The sequence below is a fragment of a genome, unplaced genomic scaffold, assembly GCF_019419815.1.
Source record: "Pyrus x bretschneideri cultivar Hongxiangsu unplaced genomic scaffold, Pyrus_bretschneideri_v1 Contig38, whole genome shotgun sequence".
NCBI classification, from domain to species: Eukaryota; Viridiplantae; Streptophyta; class Magnoliopsida; order Rosales; family Rosaceae; genus Pyrus; species Pyrus x bretschneideri.
The window spans coordinates 2,591,936-2,606,440 of NW_025999701.1; the positions used below are offsets into that span (position 1 = coordinate 2,591,936).

A 14,505-nucleotide genomic window follows, 5' to 3' on the forward strand; every position below is an offset into this window, starting at 1 on the left:
GCTGATCAACTATCAAGAGTTCAGCATGATTCATTCCTCTCATATTTTGAGAACTTGATGGCTTTTAGGGATCAGCATCAGAGGGCTGAGAGGCAAGCCAATCGAGTAAGGTGTTTTATGGAGAAACAATCCAATAGCCAAAAGATTCAGAATGATGCCTTGAGGATTTCAGCTTTGGCTTGAGTGGCCCGAACTCTTTAAAAAGCTCGGGCAAAGTTGCAGTTGTGGAAATAAGTGAAGGAGAAAAGGGTAGTGCTCCTACTTCTTTAGAAGGCGCAGCAATAAAGGAGGTCTCAACAGAGGGATATACCAGAGAAGTAAGAGCAGTGGTGATCTTAATCTTCTTCTTATGCATAGGGATAGGAATCCTTGTGACCCTAGAAGCTAATAGAATTCACGAAAGTTCTGTCTTGCACACCAGACGTGGAAAAGAATTGCCCGAGTCCTCTCCAAGGCTTTGTTGTAAAACCAACAAAAACAAAGTTAAGAGAATGACTACAATTCAAAATGAAAGAATGTAAGATGAGAGAGGTTAATATACCTGAATAGAGCCCGAGGCCTTGGACTGAGGGGTAGTGACTCCTAGTTGCTGGGGGGGATCATTCCCTGGAGAATGAGCAATTATGCCTGAACCCTCACCAAAAGCCTATAAATATCAAGGATAAAGAGCAAATGTTAGTAACTAAGTTATGGAAAAAAAAAAAAAGATAGAAGTGAAGGTACTTTTATACCTAAGCAAGGTTTTGAGTAGAATGAGGAAGCTCCTCTGTAATGGTTACTGGATGAGGAAAAGCCCGTAGGCTAATTACCTCTACGACCATGGGGATTTCAGGGACCATAAACTCCTCAAATGATATTGTTGTTGTTTGCTGTGACTCATGTGCTGAAGAAAGCTGGGGAAAATAAGAATAGAAAATAAGTATAAATAAAAAGATATTAAACAGAAAGATTCAAGATAGAAGTACTCACTGGATTGTTGTCCTCTTCCACAAAATGCAGCATCTCCCCAGTTAACGGGTTTAATTGGGAAGTAGGAGCCACCACCAATATAGGAAAAGTTGAAGGAATGGAGGTAGAGCTTTGCCCGACTGAGGGTGCAGTTACTCCAACCTTAGCCTACAAAAAGAACAGTTAAGTATTAGAACTCTATGGTGATAGAAATGTAAGTATAAAGTGTGGAAAAGAGATATGCCTCTGAAGGTTTAGCCCGATAGGGTGAAGCATGTGTTGGTCGAGCAGGCGGAGATGAAGCCTCAGGCTGAAATTGAAAAAAATGAAAGAAAACGAGGTACTTAAAAGAATCGAACCTTTACCTCTAATTCCTTGAGGGTAGCATCAAGAACAAGCTTGTCTTTCTGATACAACTTTGCTCCCAATGGTTCATCCTTTAAGACGACAATGGGTTTCTTGGTTGCTTGAGGCCTTAAACCCAAAAAAAATGGAGTTTTTCAAATCTTAAACACCAAATGCAAGTAAGAAGAAAATGTTGAAACAAAATTCACTTACTGAAGGCTTTTTGTTTCTTCCTACCCATGCCTGGTCTATGGGCAACCCCTACAAAGAAGAGAACAAGGGCACAGGCTGCTAACTCCTCCAAGTCTTCTACTTCTGTAGTTGAGGTAGGGATGGAAAACTGAGCCTGGGGTCGCTCTTTGAGTTCAGACTCTGAAGATTCAACTACCATCGCCATTGTCCGCCGTGTGGTCCTGGTTTCCATAATAGGCTCAACCTCGCCCTCTAAGTCTCCAAGTAGCTTAAAGACATCCCCACCTGCTCCATCGCCTTGTCTCTCTACCTCAGCTACAGCTTCTTGAAGGACAAAGGCATCCTCAGCCTCTTCATCCTGCCCGACATCCATTTCTGTGGGGTTGCCTTGGGCTACAAATGTGAGGAAACCAAGGAAAGGATTAGAAGAGGGAAAATTCATGAAAATGTCATAAAATTACAAGTTAAAGGTAAAAGGTACCTATCAGAAGGAGTTGATTCTTCTGATAAATCATTTCCTTCCAATCTTCAAGTTCATTTGGCTTTGGATATGACTTGATCGATAGTTACTTGAAGATGAGGTCATGAGCTTCGCGTAGGTCTCATCCATACTTCTTAGTCCATTTTTCTTCCCACCAAGAAAAGAAGCTTGAAGTGCATTCGATGTTCAAGGCCATGAGCTTTCGGGCAACCATGCTCAGTACCTTGAGACTTTGTCGGGCAGCTCGGAATGTGACTTCTTGTGGACAATGAAGACGATAAGAGGTACTGCAATGAACGGAGTCGAAGAAGGGCACCAGAATAGCTTGTCTAAACCCCAACTGTCTAGCACAGAAGTTGGGGTGGTAAACCTCCAGCCCGTGCTCATAGCGGTCACTCCTTACTCCCCAAGCTAGGTATCTTAATTGAATACAACTGATAAATCTTTCTCTGTAGAAGGGACTAGCGTCTTCTCCAAAGGCGTCTTGAAAGGCTTAGTCAGAAAACCAGGGGCATCTCTTTACCACCGAAGCTCCCCACTCCAAGTCTGCCCGAGTCCTGCAAACTCTGAAGAAATAGAGATAACCAAATGTAGAGTGATTGGTTGGAAAACCTTTGGCTAGAATTCAGGTAAGAGCAACATCCTAGGGAAACTCAAGGTTGGGAGCCCAAAGCTCGGGGAAATACCATTGAAGCCAAAGTTGAATCATCCAAGTTGGACCATTATGATTGCTTTCGAACGGTTCACCCTTAGTAATTTCATACAAGAGATGGTAGAGATGAGAGAGAAGGAAAGGGCCCGTAGCCACATCATTGAAGTTGTGTAGTACTACTACCAGAGGGATCCATTCAACTTTTACTCCCTTGGACTTGTTTGGGAAGGTGTGTTTATTGAGCTAGTATAGTAGAAAGTACATATGCTTTTGGTCTCTGTTGGCGTTGGAGGAAGATGGGCCAAATTTCTTCTTGGCAAATGAAATAGAACCCTTGAAGGAAGTTCCATAACTCTTGAAAGTTGCAGAGTTATATTCCAATTAAATTATGGGACCAGAGCTACCTCAGCTCTCAGTGGTTGGGCGACAAGGATGAGCCCAGTCATGGGTAACATCTAGGACCCTGCTCGAGGGCCTTAGCCCGTTGACCTGTGCCATGTCAAAGATGGTAGAAGACATGAGGTCTATCCTGAAGTCAAAAGTGTTGGTGCCCGAGTTCCAGAAGAGGAGTGCAATTGTCAGTAGCTCAGGCTTGGTTATGACCGTGGTCTTAGAGAAGGTTATCAACTCAAACATTTCGTTATTCATCCACTTCTGCTTGAAGGTAGGCTCGAGCTCGTTGATTCATTGTGTCCATGCCTTATCCTTCATAAATGGGAAGCCATGATGATGGTTTGACTATTTAGAAGACGAAATGCCCAACTTAGCCTGAAATGGGTTGGGTGTAAACCATTTCTCTTTGGGTATGTTATTTTCTATAGCTACAGCGACCTGAGATGTCCATACAGGCCCTTAGGAGTGTACACTTCCCTCATCAAAGAAAAGTTCAGTGTGCAGGCGTGCCTAAGGGCTATGAAGGCCGTTGAGCAAACGGCGCATGGTAGTAATCCCCTTACCAGTCTCATAAGGAGATTGAGTTCAAGCAACTTTGGATGCCATTGGATTATTTTGAGGAGAAGATGGGAAGAAAATTGGAATTATGGGGCAAGAACTGAAGAACGAGAGAAGTTTCTGAAAGTTCTTAGAGTTCTGGGAATTTGAAGGCTCGAAATGGCTAAAGTACTTTGCCGAGGAGTTTAAGTGAGGATTATATTGTAAGTGGTTAATTAACGATGGAATTTATGGGTTAGGGCAAGGGTTTTAGTTAACCAACAGCTACTTTAAATAGTGCAAGTCCCGAGCAAATGAATGTGACGGCTATTTAATCATTATTAGCGTCTTGGGTTGCAAACTCAACAATGATTAAAGGGGGCACTGTTTGGGTTAATATTTGAACATTGAACCTAGATAAAGGAAAGCCCAGGGATGCTAACTAAAAAGGGACTTGCTCGAAGCCCAGCACTAAGCCCAAAGGCAAAGTGAAGCCTTCTCAGCCAAGATATAAGCCACGTTCTTACCATTGAAGAGACAAGTAATGAAGACTAACCTATTACCAGCCAAAGAACACTTTCTAGTGGCATTACAAGTAAAAAGGTTGATGACTCACTACCCTTCGTATGCTTTCGGGCAAGAGCAAAGTCACAGCAGTCGAGCTAATTGGCTTATAAAAGGAGGAAAAGGCCCCAGAGACAAAGACACTCAACCAATTAAATGAACAAACATATAAACTCTATTCTCAAGCCAGATTTGCATTCAAAAGCTGAAATCAACCCAGATTCAGTCATTTTTAGCGACAAGTTATCTCTTGTCTAGTTTAAAGCTCTGATATCTTCCTTAGTGGCGTAGTATCGATTCCCTTATGTAAACTTGTTTACCATTCATCACTTTTTAGCATATAAACCTTTGTTAATTCAAAGAGAAGTGATTGCAAGAGGTTCAAAGGTTGCGATGTCTTTCCTCTTTGTAACAACAGTGTCTAGTATTTTCTATCTTCTTTGTCTGAAACTTAGCTCAATGGATTTAATTGAGTCCCTACTTTTGAAAATGGGGTTCTCTCTTGGGAGAAAATGCCTATTAGTAAAGGCTTAGCCCATGAATGATGGCTCATTTTGGTTTTTTTTTTCCAACCGCTTTCGGGATCTTTGACGGAACGATAATGAGTATGACGGAAAGAAACAATACAATTAACCAAGGGCTGCACAAGGGTGATGCCAACCCCATGGCCCCAAGAGGTTGACCGCCAGCCTCTTCTCCTTACGGTTTCCCCCCCCCCCTTATTTAGGGCAAACTCTAGAGATATTAGTGACTTGATGAACTATCCCATTTATGAAGATTCTAATTTTCATATGAAATAGATAAGTTGGTCTGAATCAATAGAATCATGAGTTGTTCGGTTGAATGGTAAAAGGAAGAATCTCCCATATGCATTTCAATTTCGTTCATCTTTCCCTCACCCATCGGTCGAATCTAAAAAGACTATTCCTTTGGTCAACTACCTACTTCTTTCTCGATTTGGTTGATCGCAACCAAGCTACCTTAGCACAGCGCTCACACCTGCACCTGAATATCGAGTACCGAACTGGCCATTAGGTGAAACGGTTATGCAAAGTATGTAGTGTAGCCCTTTTACTAGTAAAAGGCTAGCACGCAGTGGTTGAAAAGCCAGCAACTTGTTAGGAGTAGGTTTTGGCTTGCCCCTTTCTTATTATTAGTAAGATAGGTTTATAACCTTATATAAAGGGCTGCTTGTTGCGTAACAAAGAGATTTTAACAAACCAATTAAAGTAAAGCCTCCACTTTCATAGAAGAACGTCAGTAGGACAAAACTGAAATCCCAAAACTTGCTTTCCCGGACAATGTATATTGTGAAATGGTGGCACTATAACAAATCCAGACCTTACCTATGAGGTTCCAACATTTGATCCTTAATTGACCTAGGAGTTGTTCTCGGGCATCCTAAAAAAAAGGTTATTATACATCCCAACCCTTATGCCTTGGAAAGAAAAAGGTAGCACAGAAAAAAAGAAAGAGCAGGATGGTGGTTTTTGTTGTTCCTGTGAAGCGGCTGATTCACATCATTTTTATAGGCAAACTCTGCAGTCGAAAGAACTCATGCCCACTTCCTTGGTCTTTAGGACTTTATAGTTCCCTTCTTTTCTTCCACCAATATTAGCTTACTTTTAGGAGTCATAAGCAGGATATCGATGAAAAAGTTTTAATCTTTCCCTACGATAGAAAGAATCCTGAACATAAATTATATTTGAATCAAAGCACATAATGTAACATCTTACATCGTCCAGGGGAGTAGATCATGTAAGCCATATATGTATATTCCCATCTTTACCTAGCACGAGGCATTTTGGGAGCTCACTGGCTTCGGGTTCCATCGGAACTCCAAAGTTAAGTGAGATCGCTCGAGAGCAATCCCATGATGGGTGACCCACTGGGAAGTTCTCGTGTGAGTTCTCAGAAACAAAACCGTGAGGGCATGGTCTAGGGCCCAAAACGGACAATATCGTGATACGGTGGAGTTGAGCCCAGGATGTGGTGGGACCCCAGCCAGGATGTGATAATTTGGTATCAGAGCCTAACCCTGGCTGTGTGTGTGCCGATGAGGACGTTAAGCCCCTAAGGGGGATGGATTGTAACATCCCACATCGTCCAGGGGAGTGGATCATGTAAGCCTTATATGAACTCACACGATAACTTCCCAGTGGGTCACCCATCATAGGATTGCTCTTGCGCGAACTCGGAACTCCGATGCCAGTAAGTTCCCAAAAGGCATCGTGCTAGGTAAAGATGAGAATATACCTATAAAGCTTACATGATCCACTCCCCTGAACGATATGGGATGTTACACATAATTTATTTTGAATGAAAAATTTAAGAAGAGTTATAATAAGATGATAAATTAATAATTTTTAAAAATTAGTATAACAAATTACTAAAATTTTTTATTTATATGACAAATTAAAAAAATATGTAAGTTAATATGACATTTTAAAAATTTTCTAAAAACAATAATAAAGTAATTCCTAATAATGCGGTGTAGATGCGGAGAAGATAGAAAGAGGGAGGGAATCTCGTCGGGGGGTCTTTTAATTGGAGGTGGATTGTCTGCTCTCCCATTTTCATTTTATAAAAATCATAAAATAAAAAGTAATAAGAATATAAAATGTTGACGTGGCTTAATTATGACCTCACAAACAAAAAGACATGAAGAGAGTATGAAAATGGGAGAGACAATCCACCTCCGTTTTGATTCCGTTTTGATTTTGAGCGGTGAAGGGTGACGGAGGAGTTCCACGTGGGTGGATCCCACGGTATAGAGTCAACTAAACAATATTAGTAAGCCTTCCAAATAATGTGTTGCAAACGGAGGGAAGAAAGAGCGAGCGAGGAAAACGGAGGGCTAACAAAGCAATCTAAATAACGTGTTGCAGAAGGACGGACGAAAGAGCGAGAAAACCGGAGGGATGAACGGTTAGTCCACGTGGGTGGGTCCAATGGTACAGAAGTCAACAAAAACAACAATAAATAATTCCAAATAACGCGTTGCAGACGGAGAGAAGAAAGGGCGAGAGAATTTTCAATATGAAAATGGGGCAGAAGTCAACAATAAACAACAATAAAAATTTCTCCAGCAAGAAAACAGAAAGGAGTCGCACATGGGGCGGGTCCCACGGCACAGACTCAACAAAAACAAATAATAAAATAATTCAAATAAAAGAGCATCCTCTGGACAAATAAATAAAGAAAAAGTAAAATCAGCAAAGACGACAAAACGCCGACACACATAGACTTGACGGAGCACCAAATGTAGAAACTATAAAAACCAAAATGTCCCAAATGCTCTTCTCCTCTCCGTGAGAAAACCCCAGCGTCGTCCCGAGCAAAAGGCTAGAACCTTGTCTCTTTTCAGCTTTTCTGCTGCTTCGAAGCCCAAAGTTCAGGTTCAATCCTCTGCCAAAATCTCGAACCCGAAACAGGGGAAAGACTCAACAGCCAGCCACGGAGCAAGACTGAAAAGGTATAAAATTGCTTCTCTTCGTCAATATAGTCCCTGGAAGAAGATGGATGCTCAATTGGGTCCAATGGGGTAGATATTTATTTGGATAATTATTTATATCAACTTCTTTTTTTAGATCATCGGGAATTTATGGTTCTATTTTCTAACCTCTCTTTTTTATTCATTTTCAGACCATTTAAGGCAATCATCTCAATTTTGTAGGACTAGGATGTGTTTGGACAGTTCTAGAATTCTATGCTTTATGCAGAATTTAATCAATACTGCCAAACATAAAAAAAGATGTGATTAAAAGAAACAAGTACGTAATCTTTTGAACAGTGATCTTCTTTTTCTACGGAATCTAATCTCCATGTGAGCTTTCATGGTAGTGTAAAGGTAACAACTTGGAGGAATGTTTCCCCGCGAAAAAAGAAAAAAAAAAACCTTTCTAGTGTCTGTCTTTTTCTCCAACAACATTTTTATGATCCCTTGAATCCAGTCGTTGCTCAAGTACCATTCTGAAGGGTGTCATCAACGGTGAACCGGTGATTCTGAACTAATTTTGAAACAACCAAACCCAAAAAGAATACGGCAGCCAAGGGGGACAGTTTCATAGGATTAGTAGCATGACGACGGATGAAATGATACTGCACTGCCGAGCAAATGCATTGAGCAGTGGCAAGGCATAATCCAGTAATTTCAGCGAATGTACCAAAAAGCATGTTGTTTGGAGGTGGATAGTAAAAACACCATACTATTCCCCTCCTCCTCAGTACAATTCTTTCCTTTTTACCATTGTGAACGAGCTCCCAGATGCAAACAAGTACAGCCCCGATTGCCAATAGCATGCCAATTAGTGCATAGTGAGGCTTACTTGGGGAGGAAGCCTGATCAAAAACAGCAGACAGAATCTCGATGATAAGGCTAGTCAATAACAGGATCCACTCTGATGGAGTAGCCTGCACAAGTTATACCGACTTCAATTCAGTTCTTGTTTTTTAGAAAAAAGATGCATTGCTTTTTCATCCTTTAACTTAATTACAGTCTCTCCATTTAAAATTTATAGATATTTATTTCTTAATTCATCAAAACGTGCAATTATAATTCTTTTAATAGACTCCATTAAAACTTCATTAACATGTGTCATGTTAGAAAATTGAAGGATGATTACTTTAATTGCGATAAAATGAGTCATGTCGAATAAGCCGAAAAGGATGATGGTATGAAACAGCTATGGGTTCTCATTTGGGAAAAAAAGTAGGGACGCACAAATTTTTTAATAAAATTAATATTTTAAGAGATTCTTGCCAATTGTTGGATTGTTAAAAGAAAAATTATTGTTAAAAAATGCACGTGGCAGACACAGAAAGGAGTAGGGGGTCTCCACCTAAGTTATTTTTGCTCACCATGATGTCAAAATGCCTACATAAATTATAACAGTAATAAAAGACCACACTAATATTCTTCAACTGAAATGCCAATTTCTATGTGGTGCTGACATGGATTGGCCGCTAAGAAGTTGCTGTCAAATTTGATAGTAGCTTCAAATATTTTTAATTAATCATTAAATGTCTTTTATTAATTTTTTATTAATTTAATCATTATTATAATTAACGTTGAATGTTGACCGTGCATTTGTTTAGATCCTATCTCTTCTGTTGGTGGCAATTTAAGAATTAATTAAATGTCATTTATTAATTTTTTATTCATTTAATCATTTATGTTGGAATGAATAAAATAATAATTTAATTTGACATATCGGACGGAAAGTTAAACTTAAAAGATGTTAAAATACCACATAGGCTATCAAATTTGAATTTTATGTTCAAAATTTGATATGGACAGTAATGATTCTCACTTTATTTGTCATTGTTAAATAAGTTTAAATCTTGAAATTTATGTAATACATAAACATAAATATTAAAATTTAAACTTTTTGAATAGTAATAATTAGGATGGTGAAAACTATCACCACTTGAAGGTGGTGAGCTAAAATACATTCTAATAAAGTAGTAATACTAGAGAGCTTAAAATTTTTAAACTAAATTTGCAAATTAAATGATATGTCACCAATAAGAAACAAACACGTTTTGATTTAAAAAATTTGTTTTTCTTAGCATTACTCTCTAATAAAACAATGTTTTATTTTTTACTCCAATCAGAATAAAATTGAGAGATATTTTTACAATTTTTTTTAATTAGAAAATAGAGAACCTTCCCATGCCATGGATAAAAACCCAGCAGAATTTTCGCTAAATTTTCTTTGTAAGGATTCTGAGAATCTTTCAATTACATTCGTTGATTGTACATGGTGCGATCAGAAATTATTGTAAAATTTTTTATTTAAAATTGAATATATATACATAGTTCTCGATAAAAACCAGCTGACAGAAGCTCTAGACCAATACCCGTATCTCGTCGTGTTGCTCGTCAACCTCATCATTTTCATCGCGGGAGTCAATGCCAAGTGTGAAAATACCACTGGGATTTGAATTATAGAGACCCTGCAATCAAGAGTTGTAATCACCCAAATTACTTCGAAGTTGATTTGAAATTTCAAAGGATAGACCAATACGAGAAGAAAATGTTTGCTGAAGAGCTAAGACAAGGAAAGTTTGATCAAAGAATAAATTAAAATGGTGCGCACCTGTCCAACTGAACCACTTTCAGAAAACTCAGATTCGGATGACCTGGTTAGGTAGCGTGAGTTAACACCCTCGCATGGTTGGATGAACCGCGCACCTTCCTCAAATTGATACGCAGCTTTAACAATCAAGACTGCGATCCGCAACTTCAGCAAGGCCTGCGAGTTGAAATAAAAGACGAAAAATGAGTTGGTAATGGTGCACATAGAATTGGTATAGGGGAACTAATGAACTTAATTGATTGGAGAGAGAGAGAGAGAGAGAGAGAGAGAGAGAGAGAGAGAGAGAGGGAGGACCTGAGCAGCAAGCTCGTGATTGGCAGTGTCAGTGGGCGTCACTGCTCCTCCAACGACGAGATCGACACCAACATTGCTGTCTTTCAGATAGCCTTCCATCGTCTCCGTTTTCATCTTACAACAACTTCCTTCCCCGTCAGTTAATGCATTTAAAGTCGACAGCATTCTCTCTTCCATATATAGAAAGAGAGGATGCACTAAGGCTCTGAAAAAGTTCAATCCTAATATCAGATGTGCGTCATTGAAAGTATTATTCGGAATATTCAGCATTCAAAGAACGCATGATGTGACGTCTTATGTTTAACGTGTGTTGAGTTATCATACGTGAGATTACTTTGAACCGGAATGGTTGTTTAACTCTTTGATTTTTAATATAAACATATCAATTCATATCTAATAATATTTACTCTCTGACAAAAAAATATTATGAACAATACATTCTGCGGTTGTAGGTATATTTCGTGGTATTTACCAGAAAATACTAAGGGAACAACAAATATGATTAAAAATAAAGAAAGTTGAATTTAAAATTAATATTTATTCTCCTTTTCTTTTTTGGAACTGGAAAATTTCGACAAAATATATCGGTTCTCATCGATTATAGTTTGTCTAAACATCTTTCTCAGTCGGTTTAAATCTAGCGGTAGGTCCTCACCTTTAATCACTTAAAAAACATTAGTTTTCAGTTTTGTATTTATATGAGAGTTTTTTTTGGATAAATTACAATTTATCCTATAAAATTTCCGTACAATTACAACTTTATGTATTATTTTTGCAGATAGAGAGAGAAAAAAAAAAAAAGAAAGAGCGAGGAAATTGCGCGGAGACAAAGAAATCCCACGTGGGTGGATCCCACGACAAAGACGATAACAAAGTACTTCAAGTAACGCGTCGCAGATGGGAAGGAAGGAAAAACATAAAAGGCCAAAAAACGCTGACACACATCGGCGAAAAGACGCTGACGTAAAAAATGACGTCAGGAAAGAAAGCAACTGATATTTAAGACGGGACCTGATGTGGTGTGAACACGTGCAACCCCACACATCGGGCTATAAAAACTCAAACTCAAACTCAATTGATGCTGGTTCCTCCAATTCCAGAACTTACCTGCTCATCTCATCTCTCTGGTGAAACCCTAGCGCTGTCTTTGACATAAACGCTAGAACCTTCTCTCTTCTCAGCTCTAATCCTCTGCCAAAATCTCGAACCCAAAAGCGGTGGAACTTCGGTCGACAGACCTGGTGACAAGAGAGACAACCAGAGAAGGCGGTTGAGATCTTATACAGCCAGCCAGAGAACAAAACTGAAAAGGTATGAAATTGCTTTCCTTTGGCAATAGTGAAAAGGTATGTAAATATAGTCCCTGGAAGAAGTTGGATGCTCAATGTAGAGATCTGATCCCTGCTGTCTCTTGAATGAAGTTGGATTCCACAGTAAAATCAATTGAAAATATAAAGAGTAGTACAAGTTCTTGTAAGTCTTTGCAAGGTTGTTTTTATCTTTTATATTTTTTTTATTTTCACATGCTCTCTAACATATCATAATTTTTCAAATCAAATACGTAGATAATATGAATTGGGTAATGTGGAGTACACGTAGATCAACATGCTCTGATACTATATAAAAATAAAATAAAAAGTTAAGAGGTTTCATCGGAAAACGGTAATTCGGAAAATAGCTCAACTCAACCGTTTCATATCAGTCATATTGTGGCCTAAACCTAATGTGGTAGGTATTTATTTGGATAATTATTTATATCAACTGCTTTTTCTTATTCATTTTTCAGATCGTGGGGAATTTATGTATATCAAGTTCTATTTATAACCTCTCTTTTTAATTCACTTTCAGATCTTCCGGATTGATTGAGTAGACCTACGAGAATCCCATTTAAGGCAAACATCTCAATTTGTAGGACTACGATGTGAGCAGACAATTGTAGAATCTAATGACTACTCCCAACAATTAATACTGCTAAACATAAAAGAACTCGATGATCTATTGAACAATGATCTTTATTTCTACAGAGAAGCTATATACGAGCTTTCATAAAGGGTTACAGGCGACAACTTCAAGGCATGCTTCCCCGCAAAGAAAACTTTCTGCTGCTCCATCGAGTCGTTGCTTAAGTACCATTCTGAAGGGTGTCAGCAACGGTGAGCCTGTGATTCTGAACTAATTTCGAAACAACCAAACCGAATAGGTATGCGATGGGCAAGAGGGACAGTTTCATAGGATTAATTGCATGGCGATGAATGAAATGATACTGCACTGCCGAGCAAATGCATTGAGCAATGCCAAGACTTAATCCAGTAATTTCGGCGAATGAACCAAAAAGTTTGTTATTTGGAGGTGGATAGTAAAAGCACCATAGCATTCCCCTCCTCCTCAATACAACTCTTTCCTTTTTACCATTGTGAACAAGCTCCCAGATGCAAACAAGTACTGCCACGATTGCCAACAGCATACCAATTAGTGCATAGTGAGGCTTACCGGGGGAGGAAACCTGATCAAAAAAAGCAGACAGACTCTCGATGGCAAAGCTAGTGTATAACACGATCCGCTCTGATGAAGTAGCCTGCATAAGTTATACCAACTTCAATTCAGTTCTTTTTTTTTTTTTTTTTTTTTTGAGAAAATTGAGGCATTGGTTCCTTAATTTTAATTCAACTACAGTAACGATCTTTCAACTAAAAATCTATGGTGATTTATCTCTTCACCCATGAAAACGTGTAGCTATGATTTTTTTACCAACTCTATCTAAATTTCGTTATAATGAGTCATGTCAAAAGTTAAGGAACCATTGCTTTAATTGCGTTAAAGTTGAAAAATTGTTTCTCTAGTTGGAATGGGAAGGTTCTCCTGCTGTCATCTTCTCTCACTCTGTTTTTTGTTTCTCCTGGGAGCATCTTCGGAGAAGAGCCAGAACTTTTTCGAAACTACTTTGCGAGTCTCGACTTTCTACGTATTCTTGAATAAAAAAATAAAAATCCAATACTCCTTTTGATTTGGTTCATGGTTCTCGAAATCGTTGCTTCGGGAAGACGAAGAAGATGATGGTTCATGGTTCAGGGAAGCCGAAAAAGGTAATGGTATGAAGCAGCTAATGGCTTTTGATCTGGCAAAAGAAGAAGGGACACACAAATTTTTTAATAAAATAAATTGTTTTCTCTCTCCTCTTCTAAACCGCATATTAATTTAAATAGCATATCTAAATTACATTTGAATGAAAAAGTAATACTAAAAAGACTAAATATGTATGCTGAATTTTGTATATTAAAGATATGAAAGTTGATAATTAGTTTATTACTTTTTTTTTTGTTAGTGACATATCATTTGGTTTACAAATTTAATCTACTTAACATTACTTTTAATGAAACCTTATTTGTCATCAAAAGAGAATAAAAATCATTTGTCTTCTATTACAAAATAAAATTATGGACAACAAAATAATTTGCATAAACTAAATTTTAAGTTTTTTTTTTTTTTTTTCAAAAGCATTTTCACTTTAAAAGACAAAAACAAATCTTCATTTTAAAAGACAAAAACAAAAACACATCCTCATTTTCACTTTCTCTCCCTTTCTCTTCATCTCATTTTAGAAATAAAAATACAAATGGTCCACACACATACAAAGTGTGTGGGCATATGCTAGTTAAATTTGAAGAGATTCCTATTATGGTTAAGAAAAATGACACATTGTAGACTTAGATAGGAGTGGTGAGCATCCATCAAAGTTATTAGTGATGAGCAAACGCATAATATTTTTTCTCATCGCTCTTAAGTGATAGTGATTTTGATTCTCTTATTTATCACCATTAGATAATTTTAAATTTCGAAATTTCTAAGATGATGAGCATTACCACCATTCACAAGTGCTGAGCAAAAATACTCCTTTGCTCCAATTGGGTAAAATTGAAAGACCATTTTTATAATTTTCTCTTTTCTTTATTAGAAAACAGAGAACCTTCCCATCCCAAGGATAAAAACCAGCTGACAAA

The 14,505-nt window shown here is 38.1% G+C and overlaps 1 protein-coding gene and 2 long non-coding RNA genes across 3 annotated transcripts; 2 read left to right on the forward strand and 1 right to left on the reverse strand.

Moving 5' to 3' along the window:
* Positions 1 to 6,952: 6,952 nt before the first annotated feature.
* Positions 6,953 to 7,904, forward strand: LOC125468427. Its single transcript, XR_007250801.1, has 2 exons — positions 6,953 to 7,587; positions 7,758 to 7,904. It is a non-coding gene; the product is annotated as an uncharacterized LOC125468427 (long non-coding RNA).
* On the reverse strand, positions 7,853 to 10,839 carry LOC125468426. The gene is made up of 4 exons (XM_048564135.1): positions 10,508 to 10,839; positions 10,214 to 10,369; positions 9,975 to 10,070; positions 7,853 to 8,525 (listed from the first exon to the last, which is right to left on the reverse strand). Exons 1-4 carry the CDS (start codon positions 10,775 to 10,777, stop codon positions 8,073 to 8,075), a joined length of 975 nt encoding a protein of 324 aa, XP_048420092.1. The 5' UTR covers positions 10,778 to 10,839; the 3' UTR covers positions 7,853 to 8,072.
* A 462-nt stretch (positions 10,840 to 11,301) lies between these two features.
* On the forward strand, positions 11,302 to 13,287 carry LOC125468464. Its single transcript, XR_007250855.1, has 2 exons — positions 11,302 to 11,818; positions 12,356 to 13,287. It is a non-coding gene; the product is annotated as an uncharacterized LOC125468464 (long non-coding RNA).
* The last annotated feature ends 1,218 nt before the right edge of the window (positions 13,288 to 14,505 follow it).